We start from the raw sequence: 23,763 nt of genomic DNA, 5'->3' as shown, positions 1-23,763 counted from the left end.
GAGTGCATTTTATCTATTTAGGTTAAAACACATGAAATATATTAAATTAATCTATTACATATTCAAAATGAAAATACTAAAAAAATTCAAATAATAATTAATAATAACTTGAAATATCGACGTATAATTTAATAATATGATAATGTAATACATATTATTTTTCTTTAATACTACATATTGTTCTGCCTTTGATTGTTATACTTTCTGTTTATTTATCATAATTTCTTGATGCATAGGGCACTGCATTGTATCTGGATCGTTTTTCTTATCTGTGCAGGATTAATATTATATTTTTACACCTTAGATTGAAACATACCTGAGCTAAAATTTTTTGGAATTTATAATTAAATACTGTTTTTGTCATTTTTTTTTATTAAAAAATAAAGTATGCATGTAAAAATTACAAATATAATTATATAAAACAATTAGGTTAACATAATATTTTTATTTTCTTTCAAAATTTCTACATCAAAAATACAATATATACATATTTATCACAGTTGATAAAATTATTTAAGTGCATAAAAAATAAATCATTCAAAATACACTTTAAAAAGTGACTCAGTTGCAGCATTTTAATTAAAACTGTGCTTTATTTAATTCTGAAATATTTGACAAGATATTACTTTTTCTTATAAGTGTTTACTATGATAAAAATATTAGTATCAAATCAAACCTGAAATTTGAAATACATAATGTATAAAAATATTCTGAAGTACATATATCTTTGTTAATGTGTTTTTAAAACAGTCTGACATGAGAACACAAATGGTCATCATTGGTGTGCGACTTGACATATTCCTGGTTGTAAAAATTGAAAGAAAAATAACTTAAATTATGTGAAATGTTGTTTGTTTTTTTACAGACTGAAAAATAACTCACCACCATATTTTAACCATAAATATTATGTATATACAATGGCTTGGCAAACAATGTTATAAAAAAATTACACATGTCAATATATGAAAAGTTAAAAATGTGAGAGTTATTGCCTGAAACTTCCGGAATTTAATATATATACTAAGTTTAAGCCAGTTACACTGAGATATTCAATGTCCACTGTATAAACCTATTATGTTATTTTTGAGTATTCAGAATAAAATAGTCGACACATATTCTTCATGTGAGGTATTTAAGTTGAAATTCACAAATTCAACAAGTTTGCATATTTATTATTATGCATTTGTATAGATTCTCTGTGACGAATAAAACATGCGGAAAAAAGAACTTTATAATATTTAGTATACATAATTACGATTGTTCAAGGGATTTCCACGAGAAGTGCGATTCCCTGTCCTCCTCCAATACACGCTGAACCGATTCCTCTTTTCAGTCCTCGGCGCCTGGCAAATAGAAAAAAAGCATTAATACAAGATGAATTAATCTCCAAAACTTAAACGCTTACTATTGTAGCATTAAGGCCGAGTAGACCAGTTGTGGGAAAATGAATTTCATCAAAATAGTTCCAAACTACTAACGCACACATTCACACTTTTGAAACACAATTTTACCGAGGGTCACACCAATATTTACCTGGAAAATAAATTGTGATTTGAAACTCAGGATAGAATTCGTTTATCCTGATTATATACTTACACCTGCTATATTAAATTTTTATGCTCTTTTACCGTTACCTGGTTAAAATAGCAGGCTGCACTCCTTTAAGAAGAGGGAATAGAAAAAGCTTATGACAAGTGGATTCAAAATGGTGGCAGTTATGAAGAAAAATAGTTTGAGGTTTGAAGATTTTTTCTTAATATGCATACCGTCGGTGATACTGCAATCTCGCGTGACTATCAATTCGATTTTTTGGCAGGGGAACCTAGAAACCGTTCTGTTAATAAATTACTTACAATTTTAATCAACCAAAAATACCGCTGGAGTATCAAAAATACTATTATTATTTAGTGTAAAAATAACAATAATTTAAAACTAATGGCTCTGAGTCCCTATAATAAATTTATTGCCGTAAAACATGTACGAGGGCGGATTGATAATGAAGCTACCTAGCGCTAAATGGCAGCTGTTAAAATGTCGCCCAAATTCATCAATTAGTCTATTTGTTGTAATCGTTTGAAGTAAACAACTTTTGTGTTTCTTGAAAAATGGAAAAAAGCGAATTTCGTGCAGTGATTAAACACTATTATTTGATAGGGAAAACGGCGAAAGTCAGTCCCATCTCCCTCGTAATGACCAAGTCTGACTGCATATGTGATATTATGTAATCTTACTTAAGTTCATGGACCAGGTGAGCTGTGATTCTCGCACCAGAAGCAGCGAGGGGGTGTCCTAATGCAATAGCTCCGCCATTGACATTTAACTTTGCCATATCCAGCTTCAGGGCTTGGGCGCAAGCCATGGTTTGGACTCCAAATGCCTCGTTGATCTAAAGAAAAATGAACTTACATAATGAACAGATTCCTATAATATTTCATTCATTGAAGATTCTCGAGAGACAGAGTTTGTATAGCTGATACCTTTACATTAATTTTATAATAAAAACAAAGAAACACAGTTTATATTTTTAAAATATGAGAACATTTTTATGTATTACTAGAGTTAGGCATTTTCTGCAGATACCAAATTGTTCACACGGAAGATTTAAACAAAGTATATAATGATAATTCAATTACAGAGATGGAGAACATTTTTGAGAAGGGAATATCTTGGCATATGATCCGTCATTGTCTGATTTAAGTGGCCATTTTACACACTTTAACATTCAACTTTTGCCTATCTTTACAATCCATATTTCTTTAATTCTTCCTTCGTTGATTTCTAATATTTGGACAAACTCGAAATATTTTTATTTTACCAACTGGTCCGAGAAGAAGTATAAAAATGATTTATTTTTTCGGGTGTTCCTTAGTAGGTGAAATAGTTCAGCCATATGAATCTTACCGACATCAATAAAGGTTTCAGCTCTTTTACCTCGCAAAAGTCAACGAATGTACGAGTTGAGGAAATGTGGAATTTTAAACATAGGCAGAATAGTGAATGTTACGCAGTGTGTTAAGTCGCCACTTAAAACGAGCCAAAGATAGATCATAAGCCCTGTAAATGCCTAGACGTCCGTATTCCCTTCTCAAAGGTGTTTTCTCTCTCCGTTGCTATAGATTTCAACATACCAAATTGTTCACACAAAGCATGTATCAAACAACAGGAATCATAACCGCCAAGAAAACTTACAATCTAATAATGTTACCCAATTCGGCCACTTTATCTCCATGATAAAATATATTCAAAATTTGGGACTTAAATTTGGTTAAATTTCCTAAAAATATTGACCTCAGTAAATTTATTTCCAAATTGTTTGAATATTGTAAGTAGTGTCTAACCACCAGCTAACAAAACATCATTGTTCCGTTTTTAAATATTAACTAAAGCTACAGTAAAACCTCGATTTTACGTTTTCCCACTTTTTACCCCGAAATATTTAGGTCCCATTATTTTCCATACATTCTCATTAAATTTTCCCCCTAATTAACGTTTTTTATGTTTTTCATAATCCTGGTTTTACGTCGAAATTTTTTTCATAACTCATTCGATCTGTCAAAAGACGAGCCGCGCGCCGCCGCGTGAATGGAGAATAAAATCGAGGTAAATAAAAAAAATGTGTAAATTATTGTCTCAAACTAAATTTAAAGTAGGTGCAGTGTAATTGATCATTTTGTTTAAGTGTCTAATTTTGACATTTTACGAAAAAGTGGCATGCAGTTGACACATGTTTAGGAAGAATAAAGTCTTAACATCAATAAATTACGAAGCAGAAAGTTAAAAAAATTTGCAATATAAATTTTATTTGATGTTATACACACATAATGTGAAAAGGAGATAGTTTAAACAGCTATCATAAAAGTGTGAAATTGCCGCGATGTAAATGACAGTTGAAATTTTGTGGTGCCATACTAAAAAAAGTGATGCCATATAAATAAAATTTCCCAATATTTAGGGAAAAAATCGTTGTATGCATTTTATGCAAATTCAAATTGTTATTTTCGTGTTTTTAAGGTTAAGTACCTAGATACAATTATTTAGGCATATATTTTTTGTAATTCAATTGCTAGTGTCTCGGACTAACGGACCAAAGGTCTGTGGTTCGAATCCCACTCAACCCCAACTTGATTCCCATTTTCTAATAGTGAGTTATTTACAACTCGTTGAAAATGGCCATCAAAATGAAATATTTGGGTAAATCATAAGAACGCAAATATTTATTTTATATAAAAAAAAAAAAAATTACACATTGCAGTATCGTTTGAAAAAATACAAAATATTTTTAATTATATCATTGGTAAATGTGAAGAATCCCCAATCATGACAGTTCTTACAATTTTTCTGCAGTATATTTAGTATAGTCTTGTACAATAATTATATTTTAATGAAATTTCATTTTTTCCATACATTTTTCATTTCCTCACTTTAAAGTTTTCCTCAGTTTTACACTTTTTTTGTTGCTCCCTTGAAAAACATAAAACAGAGGTTTTACTGTATTTCTAAAGTAGAACCTTCCTGATAGTAAAAACATTGCACTATTATTTACAAAATTATATCGAGAGATCAGAACAAAATTTATTTAGTCATCATACGAGTATGCAAACCAAATAAATTTGTAAATAAAATAAGAAAACATGTTCTTTTTTATTAATAAAAAGCAGGGTCCAATATATGTTTAAAAAATATTTTTGATAGGCAATGCAAAATTATAAATATCATTACTCATTAATCTCATTATTGTTGATAAGGAGTAGTGCGATGATTCAGCAAATAAATACATACCTCAACAAGATCAATATCATTGAGGGTAAGTTTTGTGGCCTTGAGGAGATTTTGAATAGCGCTGACCGGCCCGATGCCCATAATCTTGGGTTCCACTCCAACAGTAGCCCACCCTGACAGGCGCGCTAGCGGAGTCAAGCTCTGGGACTTCACGGCTTCTTCGCTGGCCAGTACTATGGCACCAGCTCCATCGCAGATACCCTTAAATTATACATTAGCCATGTAATTCAATAATAAATAAGACATTTGTTTTTTATGAACTTTTGGACTTCAAAAACTTCTCTGGTTTGTGTCTAGGAGGATGAAATAGAATCAGAATCCCAGACAAGTGGTTTTGACTCAATGGCTTCTAAGTAAATCGAGTGGAGGCAAATCTGCCTCATAATGTACCAAGTGATTAGCGCGAAATCCTGGGATTTTTGCTTATTTATTTAATACATTTTACAAACAAATACAATTATTACACTGGTATTAAATATTTGGGATAAACAATTGTCAAATTTGTAGGATTTATGCTTCAGGAAAGCACGGGGAGCTCCTACTCAGTTGGGGGTTGACAGAAGAAAACGATGTTGATGTTTGATGGTGTTTATTAAATGTTGTATAAACATAGTAACAGAGAGAACAGAACAAATGGAACTTATACTCTAAAACCATTTCTACGAAAATAATCCGAACGATAAACCACTTTTTGGCACTAAGAAATATTCTCAGAATGGAAGATATAAAACAACTTTATTATGCATTGGTTAACCAAAACCACCGTGGATTTAGCAGCAATAGCACAAAAAGCATTGATACAAGTCATTTAAAAAATACCTCACCGATATCACAGTGATTCATGGTGTTGGATATTCAACAACAATATGTAACAAGAGCAGTGGCGGCTGTACATTTGAATAGGGACAAATACACAATAATTAATCATGACCATTTTACTGGGAACTCCAATAATGATTCGATTCTTCAGAAAGGGGTCAACGCTTCGTTGGCACAAATATTGGACAACATTGGACAACCAATAAACAACCTTATTCCTATAACATGGAAATGTGGTGGTGTTATCAAGCTAACAAGAGTGCTGGCCTTGTTTCTTCACACCATTGGTCGGGAGTCAGAGGAACTAATGGCTATTAAAGGAAGAAAAAAAAATGTCAAAACCTCTATCTGTTTATGTCTAAACTCTTGTAATGTTGTGTTGCAAAAAAAAAATAATTTGAAGATATTTTCAAAATTACTTGCCGGTATTAGAACTAACGGGTGCTAACCCTAGTTAGACCAGCAATGATACAAATATTAAAAAAAAATATATGTATGTACTCTTGACCTGTATTGATGTATGTTTATTTGTTTTTTTCTTTGTTAACTGTTTTGTAAACAAATAAATAAAATACATATTAAAGGAAAAAGAAAAAAATTAACTAGAACCACACCAAAAAAGGGACAATCTCTTGTGCTTGGCGTGGGAAAAAACTATCATATTATGGCTAGTTTGAAAAGCATGGCTGAGAGAGAGATGTGTGTTTGCTGCAAAGCAATTCAACAGATTAAAACATGAATAAGAAATCTAGGACCATCTCAGCTAAGTTGATCAATACAATCAAGGTAGGATTGAGTGCAAAAAATAACAAAAAAACGTTGTGTAAACTAGCTAGGACGTTTGATTGTTAACAATATTTTTTTTTTATGTGCGTTTGTTGTGTCAAATATGCAGTTATGATTTTGTGAAGTAAGGCCTCAAGAGCGGACATTCATTCACCTATTTGAGACCCCACTGTTATTTGAATGTAAAAAATGACATCATGATAGTTATAAAATTCTAAGCTGGGTTCATAAATCTATCACATTGTTTTAAAGCTTTAGCTTAAGATAACAGTCGGCATTAAAACACTTTATTTTTTAGATTACATATTTAAAAAAAAGAAAATTCACCAAAGAAGAATGATACATATATATTACAAAATAAATATTACATAAATAAGTAAATGAAATGAAAAAACTTAACTTCCAGAAATACTGGGGGTAATAAACAAAATATTATATTTGTGTGAAAACTATAAGGTAAATGGATTCATAGATAAGGGTTATATGTTTTTTGCATAATGTTTGTTACACTCAATTAGGTACAGTGGTCTCTCGGCAAAGAGGCAGATATTGAACCAGGGTTGAACGTGGACGACCAAGGAAGACGTGGCATGATCAGATAAACCAAAGTCTGGTCATGTCAAAAGCAGACAGAACCGAAGGGCATGTACGAATGTGGAAGAAGCTAGGAATGTATGCCAGGATAGACGTGTGGCGGTCCATTCTCTCTGCCTACCCCTACGGAGAAATGGCGTGATGGTAGTAGTAGTATAAACGGCAGAAGCTATGTTTTATTGTACACATATATGTATATAATACTGTATTATACACTACATTTAAAGTTTGTTTTTTTTTTTAATAACTTCGCGTGTGGCGTTTCAAGTTCTCTTAGCCTTCTTCTCGATGAGTTCTGCTGATTCGTCAGTTGGCTTACCATAAACCGGAAATCTATAACAGCTCTCTTGCCATTATTGCCAAAAACTAGTGATGTCATGCAAAGTAGTTTTTATTAAAATCATTTCTATTATTTTTCTCATACACTTTTAAGAAACTTCGCTGTACAATTTAATGCTTTAATTTCTACCGCACGTAAGAATACATTTTTTACATCCAACTTCCCAAAGAGCTGAACTTCCTCATTTAATAGGGTACTTTTACAAGCTGGGAATAACATTAAAAATGCAATATATATTTAAAGCGGATTTTCACAATTCTAATGATATATATCAATGTAAAAAAAGAATATTCGTTAATAATTTTCAGGTTTAAAAATGAGCACATACAAAACGGCTCGCAGTTGGCATCTAATCATTTTGATGTCACGCATTATGACCGTCGACTGCGCTTCTAATAAACATTGCGTACAGGTTTAGTGCCAAAATGTCATACATGCCGTTTGTCTCACAGGGCGTGAAACGTCTCGTTCTCGGGTAATTAAATGTATGCATATTTTAAACCTTTATAAAAAATTTATCCAATGTCGTATGAAAAAAATATTAACACCGTACCGTCGTAATTTTTTGCTTATTTAAAAAAAGTGAAAATACCATATTATAAAAATATATATTTATATATATCTATATATATATATATATATATATATAATATATATTTCTGCGTTTAAAAATTAAATAAACAAAACATGACTACCTACTAGTGAATTAAGTATGCAATTTTACAATGTGAAATATATTTTAACAAATGTACATATAATTATTATATTTGTAAAATCATTTATGCGTCATTCAAACTTGTTTTATTATTTGCAAAGCAAGCACAAAGCAAATGCCGAAACAATAAATAATTTAATTTGTATCACCGTTGAAATATTTTTTTTTAGTTCTTATGGTATTTTCATATTCTATTTTATTTCAAAGATATATCCACCATTCCAAAAGGCTTGCAAAATATTAAGCTTTGTTTTTGCTGTCCTGTAAACCTTGCAAAATGCAGATTCAATAGTATACATAAGGACAGTCGACATATTTCCAATCTCACAGAAAACAGAATGATATTCATTTATTCAATAGCAGTCCATATTTGTCAATAGCGATTAAGTTGTGGTGTTAACTTACAGAAGCAGACCCGGCCGTTACAACTCCATCCTTTTTGAAGACAGTTCCTAACTTAGCGAGACCTTCAATGGTGGTTTCTGGACGTGGATGTTCATCCATCTTGATTTCAACATCTTTCCTCTTAATGTTAACTGTTACGGGAGCAATTTCAGCATTAAATGCGCCTGCGTCGAAGCCTGAAAATATAAAAGGAATTAAAAAAAATATATATAATGATCTCATTGAGAATGCAACCCGGAACTATTGTGCGTGAGGCAAGGGACTCAGCCATTCATTACACAAGGCACTTACAGATTGATCTTCTTATTTATTATGAAAGACATTTTTTAGGCAACTTTTGTTTTATTTCCTGGAAGATCAACAGTAAAAAATTAGAAATTACATTTAAAAAAAATAGAAATCTGTTATCAGGCTTACCACCGTTGATTAAAAAATATCAAAATTAAATAAGTTTAGGAATCGTGTCCCATCTGCACCCGGAGGTGTTTAGGGCACTGCATTGGTAAACCAAATGCAACGTATATTAATCATCTGTTACATGAAGGTAAGGTGATCGGTCTTATACTTCAGGGGCTAGTCCAAGGACAGTAAAATACTTCGGTGTAAAAGGCCATTTACACGTGGACAATAGAATATTGTTTTGTCACAGGACTTGATCATTGTCCACGTGTAAACAGCAATTTGTAGAGCAAAACATTGTTCTGAGACATTGCCACGGAGATAAATGGGCAGGCTATCTCTGCGGAACAATATTTACTCCCCTGGGGGAAGCAGCAGCGCACGGCTGGCCGTGCGCTGCTGCTTTGTCCTCGTGTGAACATGCATGGACAGGATCTGATGACAATAGTGATTTGCTCGGCGTTGCTCCTGCGTATTTTTTCTGCTGAAAATGGAGGCAGAAAAAATTCATTTTTGTAATTTAGTTCGTTCTTTAATGATTCCAATACATTTTGTACAAAATAAAACATTCTTTCCTCGCTCGCAATAAATACCGTCGTGTATTCATTTTCGCAGTTCTCACCTGTGAATTGTGACCAAATTTCAGTATTGTCCCAGGGTTCTGTCCTGCGCGGTCGAGGCTGTTCACGGAGCTGGTATAAGACAATATTGCCATATCTATTGTACTGTCCACGTGTAAATGATACTTAAAACCGCCTTTAAAAACAAATATTTTATGGCAACCTTTCACTTACATTATTACACTACGATGCGGGGTTTTGCCCACTAGATTTCCTTTTTCAGGTTTTTTACTCAAGAGCAGCCATCTTGCTAAAACCACTCGTACAAAGTTCTGGTTCTATTTCACACGCAGAACAGTATTTTTCATTCCAGTTTACTGTGTTCACCTATACTTAGATTGCGTAAAATGTAAAATAAATATTTTTAAATCGATTCTCACCGGCCTTCCAGAGCTTCTGTGATCTAAGGGCAAACTTGTCGACTTCGTCTCGAGGGATCTTGTACTGCTCGGCTAAGTTTTCAGCTGTGAGAGCCATCGGCAGCTTGCAGTAGCTGTCGGTCAGCCCCACCCAAAGAGTGTCCTCGAAGGAGATCGGCATGCCCAGCGTAGTGCCGAACCTGACCCCACGAACTGCATAGGGTGACTGGGACATGTTGTCCACTCCTCCAGTCAGAGCAATACTGGCACAGCCGGTGAGAATGTCCTAAAAGAAAATTTAGATATTAAAAGGAGGTGGCCTCCGTGGTGCAGTGGCTGTGCGTGGTGTCTACACAGGCTTGTAACCAAATAAAATATGTAACATAAAAGCTAACACAATATCTTGTAAAGCAGAAAATTTTCTTTCAAGTGACGTTCAACATTTAGCATTTTTTAAACTTTTGGCGCTCATTTTTAATTTGAAAAAAATTGACAGAACTTATGTTAACACCCAATTTTAAACTGCGTCTTATAAGCAAACCCATGAATATTGGATGTAAATAAATAATGTATAAAATTAACTGATTTATATCACAAAATTGGACTTATTTTTACAAATTGACAGTTTTCACATTAAAATCTGTTTATTCTGCATAGCTTTGATAGGTTTACATAAAACCTGACTTACCAACATTGTTTTAGAATTTATTTAAAATAAAAAGTACATGGGAACTCATATTTACAGCATTTTCAGGTATTGTTTCTATCTCTCTCCCATTTGAGTGTCCTCACAGTCTCTCCCAGATTTAATTTACATTTTCCTTACAATTTGTGATACCAGCTAGTGTCTTTTCCGTGCATTTATTTTTAACATCTTTATTCTTTAAAACCTTAGTAATAATAATAATAATTATGGATAACTTATACAGCGCCATTTTCGTAGTATAATACCTCAAGGGCGCTTTACAAAGTGATTATATAAAGAAATAAATTTAATTTAAACTTTTTAATTTAAGAAAAATAATGTACTTTTTCATAATACTTTTCCACCACATGCTAAGAATTTATTCAAATGATTTAGAGAACAAGTGGGTTTTAAGTTTCTTCCGAAACATCACTTCACTCTCACAGTTTCGGATTTCTGCTGGGAGAGCATTCCATGCTGTAGGGCCTGCGACCGCAAATGCACGTTCGCCGAATTTAGTGCGCTGTTTGCGTAGAGGTATAATAACTTTTCCTTTCGACGTAGATGTAGCTGATCTAAGCGTAAGACATCTGTCAGATAGTTCATCCGGAATGCAGAGTTCCCTTAGATATTCTGGAGCAGAGTTGTGCAGTGACTTATACATAAGCCAACAGAGTTTGTATTCCACCCTCTGTGGAAAACGTAGCCAGTGCAATTCCCGAAGTAGTGGAGTGATATGACTGAATTTAGAGATTCCGAAAATAAGTCTCGCTGCGGCATTTAATACAGCCTGTAGGCGGGTCATTTTATTCATTGGTAGACCTGCGTAGATACCATTGCAATAATCGACTCTAGACACTACAAACGCATTTATTAATTGACGGGCGGCATCGTTCCATTTGTAGATAGTTATCTTTTTATTTTTTTTCAATTTCAGTAGACTTTCAGATATTATCATATTGTGGTCAGTGTCAATATCTGGGCTGGGGTAACTTCTACAATCTTTCGTTTGGTTCTTAAATTTATCTCTAACTATTATATAGTCAATCTGTAGTCTCAGTCGATCTCCCGGAGCCTTGTAACGCGACCAATAATCATATGGACGGAATCTGACATAAATGCATTAGAAATGGAATGAATTAATTCCTACGATCCAATTGGATACAATAAAACATTTCAAGCTAATGCAGGCTACATTTCGTATCCATGGACTAATGTCCAGGATTGGTTTAATCAAATTGCCGATATTTTCAATAAAAAAATAACACTTTTGTACATGAGTACTAGATTATTTAAAAAGATTTTTTATGAAATCAAAATAGAATGGATAAAATATTCATCTGGTGGGAAGCAACATCATTTATATTACCAGTTATCGAATAAAAAACCATTTTTTCTGTTTACTTGATTCTTTGTGATAATTTTGTGTTTTTTTATTTGTATTAGAAACGCGCCGGTAAACTTTTATTTTTTGTTAGTTGTGTTAATAAATTTTAAGGAACAAAAAAAAAAGATTTTAAAAACAGGTATTTGCGATTGCAAGTTTATGTTTTGCACAAAATTCTGTCAATCGGTCGCTCCTCGCATTTCTTATTCCTAGTCCAAAGGGTCCAATACAATATAAATATGTTGACCTAAAAAATATGGCGCTGTATGCATTGTTAAATGACCTAAAAAATATGGCGCTGTATGCATTATAAAAATTAAATAATAACAAATAAACAATCAGAAAGAAGTACGAACCTGAGCGCCATTGACAACTGCCTGAAAACCGGAACCACATAATCTGTTGATACCCAGAGCTGGTTTGTCTATGGGGATACCACACCGAAGGGATACGTGGCGGGGAAGGAATGCACCATCAGAAGAAGAACTCTAAAAAAAATCATATCATGGGCCACATGGAGAGCAAACGTCCTGAGAGACTTAAACTAGATGTTCATTTTTCCATAATAACGCTTCAAGGAATTAAGTATGATAAAATCTAAAAAATTACATTTAGTCTGTAAATGAATAAAAAATTTAATTATCTACCAGGTACATCCAGGAAGCAAGTTCCATTTGACAGGTCAAAGAAAACAAGTATGTACATTTTAGGAAAAAAATATTATTAAACTATTTTTTACATAACTCTCTCCATTTTGTAGGCATTTGTCATAGCGCGGCATAAGCTTTTGTGTTCCCTCTTCATTAACGGTAATGCCCACTTCGTTAATCGCCATACACATATAACAAGCTTGAACCACTTATCACATGTGTGGAGTTCATAGTCCATGATCAATGACACAAACACGTGCTAAATAATTTTATCTGAAATTATAATGCGACGACCAATGAAGCATATCAGCGTTTTCTATTGAATTCAATTCATCTCATTCGGCGAAACATGAGATCAACGCCCTGCAATACATTAACATAGTCCCTACCATGGAAATATGAAGAACAAAGGAACGTAGCCTATAAAGAGACCACCCGATGAAGTCAATGCCGTCAGCTCAACAAGTCTAGCTTAGCCAGTCCGAAGATTCAGTTTAAAGGAGTCACTCTGTTTCAGCATTTAGTTTAAGTGCAGTCTCTTCAACCCATCATCGCCGCTACGCTCGCTTTACACAACCAAGTGCTGTATCTTATTTGCCATGCAATAAATACGCATTAAACAGCGTCAGGCTAAGTTCCATGCATGCGCGAATCTGCGATAGCGAGAAATACAAACGGAACTTACTGTCTGGATATACCTTGCATATATATTTTTTACTATTAGTCTTGTTTTGTAAATAAATTTAAACATACATTAAATTGTCCCCTTCAAAACAAGTTAAACTTAGTATTTACATAATCTAGAAAGTGTGTACATATTGAACAAATAGGAATTATTGATTACATGGTAAAATAAAAAAAACAGTGCATTAGATGTACAAGTAACAAGTATCAGCTTCAAGCTATTTGTGTACTAAGGATTGCACAAATCATAGTAGATTATAAAATGGTCTTAATATAAATGTAATTAACATAAAACTTACAACCAAGACATTTCCTATTACGACTGTGTCTACTTTATCAGGAGAGACTCCAGCCTCTTTCAGGGCGGCAGTGGCTGCTACAGTTTGTAGATCAGCGGAACTTTTTCCCTTAAAAACTCCTCCAAAAGTCCCGAAAGGAGTGCGTTTGGCTCCAACAATGAAAATTCCTAAAATTTAACATACAAATCAAACTAAATAAATCAGTCGGCGAGCACTTTGTATAGAATCGAACTCAATAATTACTAGATAGAGATAAAATTGTGATAATGATTATTTAAAGATTAAAGATTATTGATGCAGCTTTGTTTTTCCACTGCCATATTTTTGCAGTTAGAGAAATTAATTTAACAGTGAGGATTTTATTAAGAGATTTATGCTCATCACTTGAAAATTAGGTGGATGTATAAATATTTTTAATAAGTATATTTCATTTAGCCAATGTAGTATAATTAAATTGAAAAGTCAGAAGGGCAAAAAAAATGGTATTTCAATTTGCGGGTAATTGCCTTCCTTGTCTTCATCTATAACAGACTTCAATCACAATCAGATGTGATGATACGATGATGAGAAAATACTGTAACATGTTCGAAAACACCTTTTTTCTCATTGGACACTCAAATGAACACATATCATAACTAAATTTGTTGCTACAGAGATGAAAAACATTTTTGAGAAGGGAATATGGAAGTCTAGGCATTTACAGGGCTTATGACCCGTCATTGGCTGGTTTAAGTGACCACTTTACACACTGTGTAACATTCACCATTATGCCCATGCTTTTAAACATCCACATTTCCTCAATTCTTCCATCTGTTGACTTTTGTGAAGTCAACAGATGGAAGAATTGAGAAACATTATCATGTGGGTGAGATTCATCCGATCTGAATAACTCCCAAGGGAGGAAATCCAGCCAGTCTGCAAACATTTGGACATACTCAAAACATTGTTGAATTAACCAACTGGTAAAAGAAGAAGTATAAAATTGGAAATTGCTTTTAGGCGTTGCCTAGTAGGTTAAGAAAATCTGGGTCTCTTAATTAAAGCGGATAAATACATATGTATTTTAATTTTATAAATTCATCAATATGAAACACCTGTAACAAAAAATATACATTTTAATACAGAATGTCACCTCAAACATTCAGAGTTTGAATGAGGTATCATTTAGTATAAGATCTTACTGCCTTCTGCATAGTTGTGTGGCCAGCTAAACTAAAAAAAAAACACCAAAATTCGAAAGATGCCAGAGCTAATATATAATAATAATGTGCGTCAGTTTTAAAAGTAAAAGGACACGCTACTAAATATTAATGAAATAGGGTTGAAATAAGTTTATTATGAGAAAATATTCAAGTGTCCCTATTTAGATGCTCCACTTAAATAACGGTTATTTAAAAGAATAGTATTTTAAAACTATTACTGAAATAAATATATTGTAAACGTTATTTTATTTAATATCTGGATTTGCATAACTAAAAAATATTATCTACACAGTGAAATGGTTGATTTTGTACTTTTTATGCAATCATCCCTATTTGCGCGCTCGCCACTGCAAAACATTTTTAATTATATTAATTGTGGTTTCATACCAAAACATGATTTGAGTTACATGCATATGAATTCAAATGAAATAATAAGGATAAAATAACATTTTAGATTGAAATGTAAATAACTCTTAGGTTTAAAAATTTAGTTTTTTTTTCTTTACGTAGGCCTGAAAACATGATAATATGGACCGCATACAAGTTACCTAGATATTTAAAAATTACGATGAAATAACAAAATTTCAAAAGACAATGGGTAACAAATAATGCATATAATAATTCTAATGTACAAGAATAACAAGTTCCAAACGGACTTTGGAATCAGTTTGGACTTCGGTTCGAATAACAAATAAAGTGTTATTAATACCTGTGAAATAATGTGGAAGGAAATTTGTTATTATAAAGTGAAGTTGCTAAAACTAGCATGTTAAACTAATATTTTTGTTTTTAGGGGAAAGTATAAATATGTTCCTACCTTTTACGGCAGTAGACATGGTTAATTTTTCGTAGCGGAGCTGAATGTGAGCAATGCGGAATATAAATGCAAACTAAAGAATTGAGTCAGGTTTTCAGTCAGTCTTCATAAAACAAAACTGATAACAACTGATAAGAATTAATACAAAATACGGGGAATCGGCAAGAAAGTATTTTGATAAGTAATTGTAATTTGTAAATGAAGTTAAGTTGGCACTTAGCGGATTGGCACGAAGCAAATTGTTGTTTTTGATTTTTGACGTTTGTTTGGTTTTGTTGTCTATGGATTGAAGAAAAAAAACAGTTTTTTCTTGTAAGCCTCTTACCAAAATCACAGACTACAGATATCCTACCAAAATGTGGTAATTCGTCCGAAATAAAATATTCACAAATTCACATAAAAGTAATTATTCGATGTTATGTGTTTTCTAACCGTAACCGTGTAAACATATACCAGTTTATAAAAATCCTCCCAATTATTTAAAAAAATCAAATTAAATAGTAACACAGGAGACCATGACATGTTTTATAACCAGATATAGTATTGCCAATCTGAATGTTTGGAATTAACCACTTTTTTGGATATTTGTCATGCACTAATTTAATTCAGCGGCCTCCGTGGTTAGTGGTTAAGACGTTTGGCTCACACATAGAAGGTTCTGGGTTCGATTCCTGGTAAGAACACAAACATTGAATGTGATTTTCTTAAGGCTGGGCGTACCGTGCTGTAATTCACCACTGTAATTGGGCCTCACGGCCTGTTGTGGTGCCAAAAAAAAATCGGTCTTGTAGAAAAGTCCTGGGATTAAATATAACAGTTTAAATAAAATTAAAAAAAAAAAAAATTCTCTCCATATTTTTATGTATATGGCAATGTGTTGATCATCACTATATGACTTTCGGATTCTGAAATACCATTCTTGACATAACAAACTAGTAATAGTTCTACATTATCTCTGATAACAATAACAAGATTCCAGCAACTTTTGATAAAAAACTTGTCGCGTCAATTTTCCTTTTCAACCTTCCATCAATCTTAAATCAAGTTTGTACCAAGTTTCACTGCTATCTGGGATCGTGACCCTTAGGGATGGTTGTAACAGAGGGCGTAGGAATAATTGTAATATGATAAAAAAAATTACAAAATAATACCGAAAGTACGATAACTTTTATTTTGAATATTCAATTAAGTAATATAGAAACCATAAAAAAATATTAACATTGAATTGACTAATTTATTTATTTATTTAACTTTTTGTACATAATGTTACTTGTACATTGGTGGGCTTATTGCCAAATGGCAATTTCTTCCAACCAACCAATAATCAGATAGTAAGACTAATCAGCAGTGGTATTCTGATCACTCTCGACACCCACGAGATGATCTCGACTTTCGGACGAGAATATAACGTGGTGTAATTTAGGGATTTTTATTTTTTTAACGCGGTTAAACATGGTTTTCTATATGGCAATTCTGATGATTACATGTCAAATTACGTAAATGAATTCGAACACATAAAACCAAAAATAATTATTTTCAATAGAAACATTATTGTGACCTTAAGAATGACCCAAAATACTTAATTATGTTGAATTTACCAAACCTCAATCGTTATTTCTCGTTATTTAGACGGTTTTATAATTGACGTTTCATAGTTCGATATCTACCCGCAAGAGCGTGAGTGGCGAAAATGAGAAAAAATACTCGTGCGCATGCGTCACTGACGAGATGAATATACCTATTACAAAATATAACGCTTTTGCTATCCTGATGAAAATTTATAACGTTTGCCATGTGGGGTATTTATTTTTTCTACACGTCAAACTGTACTTTTTATATTGCAACAATGCAAAACATAAACAAACATACAGTGACAGTTCAACTACTTTTGTAAATGATAAGTATGCCCCGGATCTACATGTCCTTAGGGATTTTGTTTATTTTATAGAACCTCTGTGAAATACCTACTGTACTCTATAGAAACTTGCATACGGACCACAGCGTCCCTAAATGTACATCTTGCGCGACAACAGGAATCATCATTTGAAGGTATGTTTATCTAATTCGGTATTTTAATCAAACTTATATATTGTGTACGGTTTAAACCTACCTTACGAGTTTTTTCTCAAGTTCTCAATCATTATAATATTTATAAATTGTAAAAGGTTAAGAATAAGCTAGTGTTAGTAAAAAATAAACAAACCACCAAGCCGTTTTCCCCGGGACAGCCAGAGGATATACAACACACATGCGTTTGCAGTCATACAAAATCTCATGCATGTGTGCTGATTTTTCCAACTTTTGAAGTATTACCATATCTGCAGTGGTACTGCAATACCGCTACTGCGAACTGTTAGTTTTAATTGTTGATATTCGTAATGTAAATAATTATTATGTATGTAAATACTTATCGTTTCAGCGGTATTTTTGTTTGGTTAAAATCGCAAGTAAATCGCAGCCCGGCTGCCGCAGTCAAAATTTTGCGCAGCCAGTTAAAGCAGCCAGCCTGACGGCCAGTCCAAATAAAATGGATGTGGAAGATGTTTTTGTTTACATTTTATCTCGTAAGAAACGCAAACCAAAAAGAAGATATTGAATTCATCCTTTACTTGAAAGGGTTAATTTCAAAATTATTTTATGGATCTTCTGTATCGAAAGTCATTGCAAATTCGTTTCATAAAATACTTCTGGCTGCTACGACAAGTGCGCGGAGACTGAGGCAGTCACATAAATTTGCTTTGTCTCGTTCTGGCTGCAGGCAGTCAGTTGCCTGCCGTGCACGTCAAACGCGTTCTAATGGCTGCCGCAGCCAGGAATTCTTGGCTGCCTAGTGTGCGGTATCTAATAAGCCGTCATATGTAGTATTAGCTGCCGCAGCCAGGCTGCCTAGTGGGAGGGGAGCCTTACAAAGTATTGCCGTACCGCCCGTACCACTGATGAGATCCTTCTCAAACAATTTGTTGGGTTCGGTCATGCCATCTCTTTCTTGGTCTTCTTTGTTCATTAGTCTTCCTCATAATTAATATTTATTTTATTAGTGGTTTAGTGGTGGTATTTCAATTTTATTTATTCATATATATGTACATTACAAAATAGAACATCTTAATTCACACATATAGAAATAATGAAAATAAAAAGGTAAAATTAGGTATTTATAAAAATAACACAGGTATACATAATATCCAGAAAATAATATGTTAAAAAAGTAAGAGAATCTTGTAACGACAAACTCCCTCAGAGACGTGAAAAATTACAAATGTTTATTAAGAAACAATGAAAGACAATTGGACATGCATACACATAAGATATTTAATTTTGCTAAACCCATCACCCTTTATAATAGCTCACAGCATGTGTTATAAAAAGGATACAATATTATTAAGGTTATTGTAATATAATATAATTTATGTTATGAATAGTGGTGTTTAAATATACCTTTGCACTAAAACAAATATTATATCAATATTAATAATAATAGTAGTAAATAGTAAGCTCTATAAATGTCTAGACTTTTAATGATATTATCTTCTAAAAAAAATCTCATTCTCTTTTAGAACATCTGTAAATAATTTAACCTTTATAAGTGTATTTTTTCAGATTATATTAAACCAGTAAAGCGGATCTTTCGAAGGGATGATATCGATTGGCTCTTTAAATTTATGCTGTAATGGAATATATGGATATCAAACTATAGGATATATTCGTCATCTGCTTGGAGGTGGGACACATTGTTTATTAAGTAATTCAAGTTTTTTTTGCACTCTTGAAAATTCTCATTTTAAATTGTAATTTACTAAAAAATGAAAGATAAGTGGTACTTAAATTCACAAATCTGAAATAATCAGTAGCAAGATTCGTCGCTACACCTTTATGACTGATATCTTTATTATAAAGATAAATCTAAATAAAAAAGGATACAATACTTCAGTTATTATTATAAAAATTGTAATATATATATTTTTATAGTTAAGATACCAGTCTGGGTATTAAAGATGTTGCAAAAACAATGAAATATCACTACCTACACAGTTATTATACATTTGTATATTTAAATATCAATCATCATTTATTTCCATATTAAACTATTTATTAGATTTGCTTTAAATAATACCCAATTTGTTATTTTTTCAAATGTTTTTTTATTACCAAACAGATTAAGAGCCAAAGTACATAAGAATTTTTTTAAAATAAAGTAAGTACTATTAAAATATCTTGTATTAGTTTAAAATTCATATTATATTAAATATTTTCTCTACAGCTCACGTTGGCATGTCCTAACAAAAGGAAATTTGTCACCATATGGAAAATACAAAGTTATACCATTACATATGACATCGCTTATATCATTTTGAATATTTAGAATTAATCAGCTTACACATATTTGAATTGCAATATCATAATCACAATACCTACAGACAACTTTAAAAATATTACCTTTACTGCATAATAATTTGCTCTGAGAAATAAAACATATAAATCACAAAATATAGCCTTCAAAGTTTTCTTTTTAAAAGGTTTAACAATATGCGGAATAATTAAGGTGTTTGATTTTTGCGTGTACTGATGCACTTAAGTACAATATACAAAAATATGTATATTGGAAGGTTTATTGCAATACCTGATGAATAACTTCCAACTAACCTAAATAAGATATATTTTACTATTTTAAGTGCTTATTTTAGTATGTCATTTTGTAATAAATGTAATTAAAAATGTATGGTAAATTATACAATTTTTAGTTTTTTTATTTTTAGCAAAGAGGAAATATCAAATGTTGCAATTTGGTGTCAATTTTTAACACCTTTATGATCATCTGAGAAAATGGGAGTAAATATGTGGCAGAGCAGAAAAGCGGACTACAGAAATGAGTCTACAACAACTACATCAAACACTCAAACCTTTTCTCACAAATGTAGAGCATTAGCTAAATTCTAGTTAGTTTTTTGTAGTTCTTTTTTATTATTTTATACCTAAAAACTTATAAACTACAGTGCAAGTACTGTTATTGAAAAAATATTTTGGTGTTTTAGTTTCCTTTTCACACGTAATTCAAATATAGTCATATCTCACACATAAATATTTAAACACATATTTCAAATATAAGGAACCTTAATGTGATCACTTTCACCGGGAGAAATAAGGGCTCTGGCCAAGAATTGTATTTACTTTAGTTTTAGTTAGTTAGTTTTACGAAAACAGTCCATTTGAAATTATTTTTATTTATATTACCTTTTGTTACAAGAAAATGTATTCTCACATCCTCTCAACGCGTTTGCTTATCATGCAAGAGGTTTCAGGTTCAGTTCCTGACATGGTAGACATGAAATATTTATTTTAAAAGGTGATTTTACAGTACAATATTTCATAGTCCCTTGACTGGCACCCCAAGCGTACGATTGATCATCTTTTCTTTAAGTAACAAAAATATCAAGATACGCTGCGATTGGTGTACCAATGCAGTGCCCTATGCAATTAGGTGCGGAATTGAAATGATGATGATGATTATCTGCATTTATTTATTCTACCGTATAAAAATTCACTATATATTTTTTTAAAAGAGATTTGTGTTCTTATGATTAACTTAAACATTTAATTTTGAGGGCCATTTTCGACGAGTTGTAAATAACTCTCTATTAGAAAATAGGAATCAAGTTGGGATGGAATGGGATTCTAACCACGGACCTTTGAGCCGTGAGTCCATGACGATAGTCATAGGACAACAACCCGATTTAACTCAATTGATTCACAGTTTACATATTAATGTACTGATTTTTTTTAGGCGTTGCCGTATTATGCCATAATAATTAGCATAGGGGAAAAAATCTAGTGAAATTAAAATAACAATATTAAAGTCCAAAAAAAATGTTAAATACACATAAAAATTATAAAAAGTTACAAAAATTAAATTTAGTCGATTAAAAAAAAGTTTTTTTTAACTTTATTAATTATTTGTGCATGTTGTGTTCACATTTAATTCATGAAAAATTTCTAAACATAACAAATTGTGATATTATACCAATTTATTGTATTGTTCATTATTTGTAAGCCATAAAAAATAAAATAAAAACAATCTTAAATGTTAATATGCATATTCAACATAACATTTAAAAAAAAAATAATACAGACTTTATGGATATGGTACCATAGTGAAAATAAATAAAACAATGTTATGAGTACGTCCAAATACTTGCGGACTGGCTGGATTTCCTCCCTAGGGAGAAATAATTTAATAAAATTCAATTTGTTGCAACAGAGAGGGAAAACATTTTTGAGAAGGGAATATGGAAGTCTAGGCATTTACAGAGCTTATGACCTGTCATTCATATCATCCGGCTGAAATCACCTACTAGGCAACACCTAAAAAAACAATTTTCCAATTCTTATACTTCTTCTTTTACCAGTTAGTTAATTCAACAATGTTTTGAGTATGTCCAAATTTTGCGGACTGGCTGGATTTCCTACCTAGGGAGTTATTCCAATCTAAATTTGTTGCTGGATGGATGAATCTCACCCACATGATAAAGGTTTCAGCTCTTTTACTTCACAAAAGTCAACAGATGGAAGAGTTGAGGAAATTTGGATGTTTAAACACAATAAGTAAAGTGGCAGCTTAAACCAGCCAATGACAGGTCATAAGCCCTGTAAATGCCTATACTTCCATATTCTCTTCTCAAAAATGTTTTCCCTCTCTGTTGCAACAAATTTAGAATAAATTGATTAAATATATTATGCTCTATTATTCCTTTATGGCAACCAACAATGAACTCAAATTCTGGGAAACATAATATTGCATACCCTTTGTCCGTGTCCAAGCTAACAAAGGAAACAGTTCTGTTTTAAAAATTAAAGCAGAACCCTGGACGAGCGTTTTCGGCTTTACGGCAACTCTTATGTAAATTCTGGAAAAGGAAATTGGGTAGAGATATGTCTGCCTCGTAGGGTAGTAGTCGGAGCGTTTGCCAACCGTGCTTGAGGTCCCAAGTTCGATTCCTGGCAGGATCAACAGAAAATATTTATTCTTAACGTTCACTGCAATGTTTCAGTCCCTGGAATAGCACCTGAAGTGTAAGATTGATCACCTTACCTTCATGTAACCGATGATGAAATATGCTGCATTTGATGCGCTAATGCAGTGCCCTATGCACCACATGGTGCGGATAGGGAAATGATGAGATACCTTACACAACCTTAATGAAAATAATTAGTGACTTTATTTTTTGGTTTGACACCTTTTAATAATTGAGAATGTCAGAAGAATAAGTATATTTCAACGATATGGGATCAAACAAACAGATCTTGCATTGGTTCATTTTGTACTTACACATTCAGAGATTGTGACAGCAAATCTGAAATAAGGATTTAAAATTTATATGCATTTTGATTTGATATTTAAACCTTACAGCTTCAATTATAATTTGAGCAAAAAATGTTCTTGCATGTAATATAATTACAGTATTACTAACCATTAGAGCGACATCTTGTCCCAAGCATTAAAATACAGTAAACTTTCGCACATAATTGGTTCCTGAAAATGTGCGCGAATGTTGAATGTTCGAAAGTCGAGGGATGTAAAAAATATGTATTTTTTAATTAAGTTAATGAGGTGTTTAAGTGCTTTCAGGTGATTCTTTATAAATTTTTCAAGAGTTAGTTAAATACTTCCATATTTTTTGTTTTCTTGATAAAGAGTTCTATATATTAACATGCTGTATTTAATTTTCAAAATAGATAAGGCTTCATTCATATTTTTTACTGTCAAAGACAATTTTATCAGCTTTTTCCTTACATTAACAGTGTATTTCATTTACCAGTTGTTGCAATTAAGCAGTCATTTGACAGAGGTTCTGAGTGATATTCAATTAACTCGTTAACATCTTCAATGTTGAAGTCCTATACTAAATCATCTGTGATAGTTTCCAGAGTTTCTTCAAAATTCATCATTTGCGGGCATAATTGTTTACAGGAACCTTTCATTTTTAACTTTTTTATTTCAGCCCACAAGTATCCAATATTGCTTATTGCGTTCCATATATTATAATTCTACTGAAATTGTCTTAATGTAGGCACACTTTCCCTGTCAGTTTCCTTAATGACCTGATTCATTATTTTCCTCATAACATATTATCTTAACATAGTTATCACTAGTTAACCGAGGGAGCACCTACATGGAAGCGAAGAATGTTTGCATTATTGATAAAAATCTGTAAAAAACATAATTTATTT

General features: G+C 32.2%; 1 protein-coding gene and 1 long non-coding RNA gene across 4 annotated transcripts in view; one reads left to right on the top strand and one right to left on the bottom strand.

Annotated features, from left to right (window-relative positions):
• Positions 1 to 354: 354 nt before the first annotated feature.
• Positions 355 to 15,828, bottom strand: yip2 (yippee interacting protein 2). Its single transcript, XM_088226461.1, has 8 exons — positions 15,541 to 15,828; positions 13,522 to 13,688; positions 12,245 to 12,376; positions 9,838 to 10,102; positions 8,439 to 8,614; positions 4,780 to 4,980; positions 2,232 to 2,386; positions 355 to 1,343 (listed from the first exon to the last, which is right to left on the bottom strand). The coding sequence occupies exons 1-8, from the start codon at positions 15,557 to 15,559 to the stop codon at positions 1,262 to 1,264; spliced, it is 1,197 nt and encodes a 398-aa protein (XP_088082587.1). The 5' UTR covers positions 15,560 to 15,828; the 3' UTR covers positions 355 to 1,261.
• An 810-nt stretch (positions 15,829 to 16,638) lies between these two features.
• Positions 16,639 to 23,763, top strand: part of LOC148281598 (uncharacterized) — a 31,713-nt gene continuing 24,588 nt past the window's right edge. Inside the window, exons 1-3 of one of the 3 annotated variants that reach the window (XR_015822316.1) lie at positions 16,651 to 17,589; positions 19,138 to 19,258; positions 20,295 to 20,721. This is a non-coding gene — a long non-coding RNA (uncharacterized LOC148281598). Of the gene's footprint in view, positions 17,590 to 19,137; positions 19,259 to 20,294; positions 20,722 to 23,763 lie in introns of those variants that run through there. The other 2 variants (XR_015822318.1, XR_015822317.1) reach the window with 2 other exon arrangements.

The sequence above is a fragment of the Micrasema longulum genome, unplaced genomic scaffold (assembly GCF_059751315.1).
Source record: "Micrasema longulum isolate JH-2025_06_02 unplaced genomic scaffold, ASM5975131v1 h1tg000434l, whole genome shotgun sequence".
Classification (NCBI taxonomy): domain Eukaryota; kingdom Metazoa; phylum Arthropoda; class Insecta; order Trichoptera; family Brachycentridae; genus Micrasema; species Micrasema longulum.
The sequence above is the reverse complement of the archived record's forward strand: the minus strand, read 5'-3'. Positions and strand labels throughout refer to the sequence as shown.

Bases quoted from the DNA above. Each gene is read 5' to 3' on its own strand.
- yip2 (XM_088226461.1), bottom strand. The intron at 2,387-4,779 runs GTATGTATTTAT...ATTTTTCTTTAG, and splicing joins ATGATATTGATCTTGTTGAG to ATCAACGAGGCATTTGGAGT. The intron at 1,344-2,231 runs GTAAGATTACAT...TCTATTTGCCAG, and splicing joins CACCTGGTCCATGAACTTAA to GCGCCGAGGACTGAAAAGAG.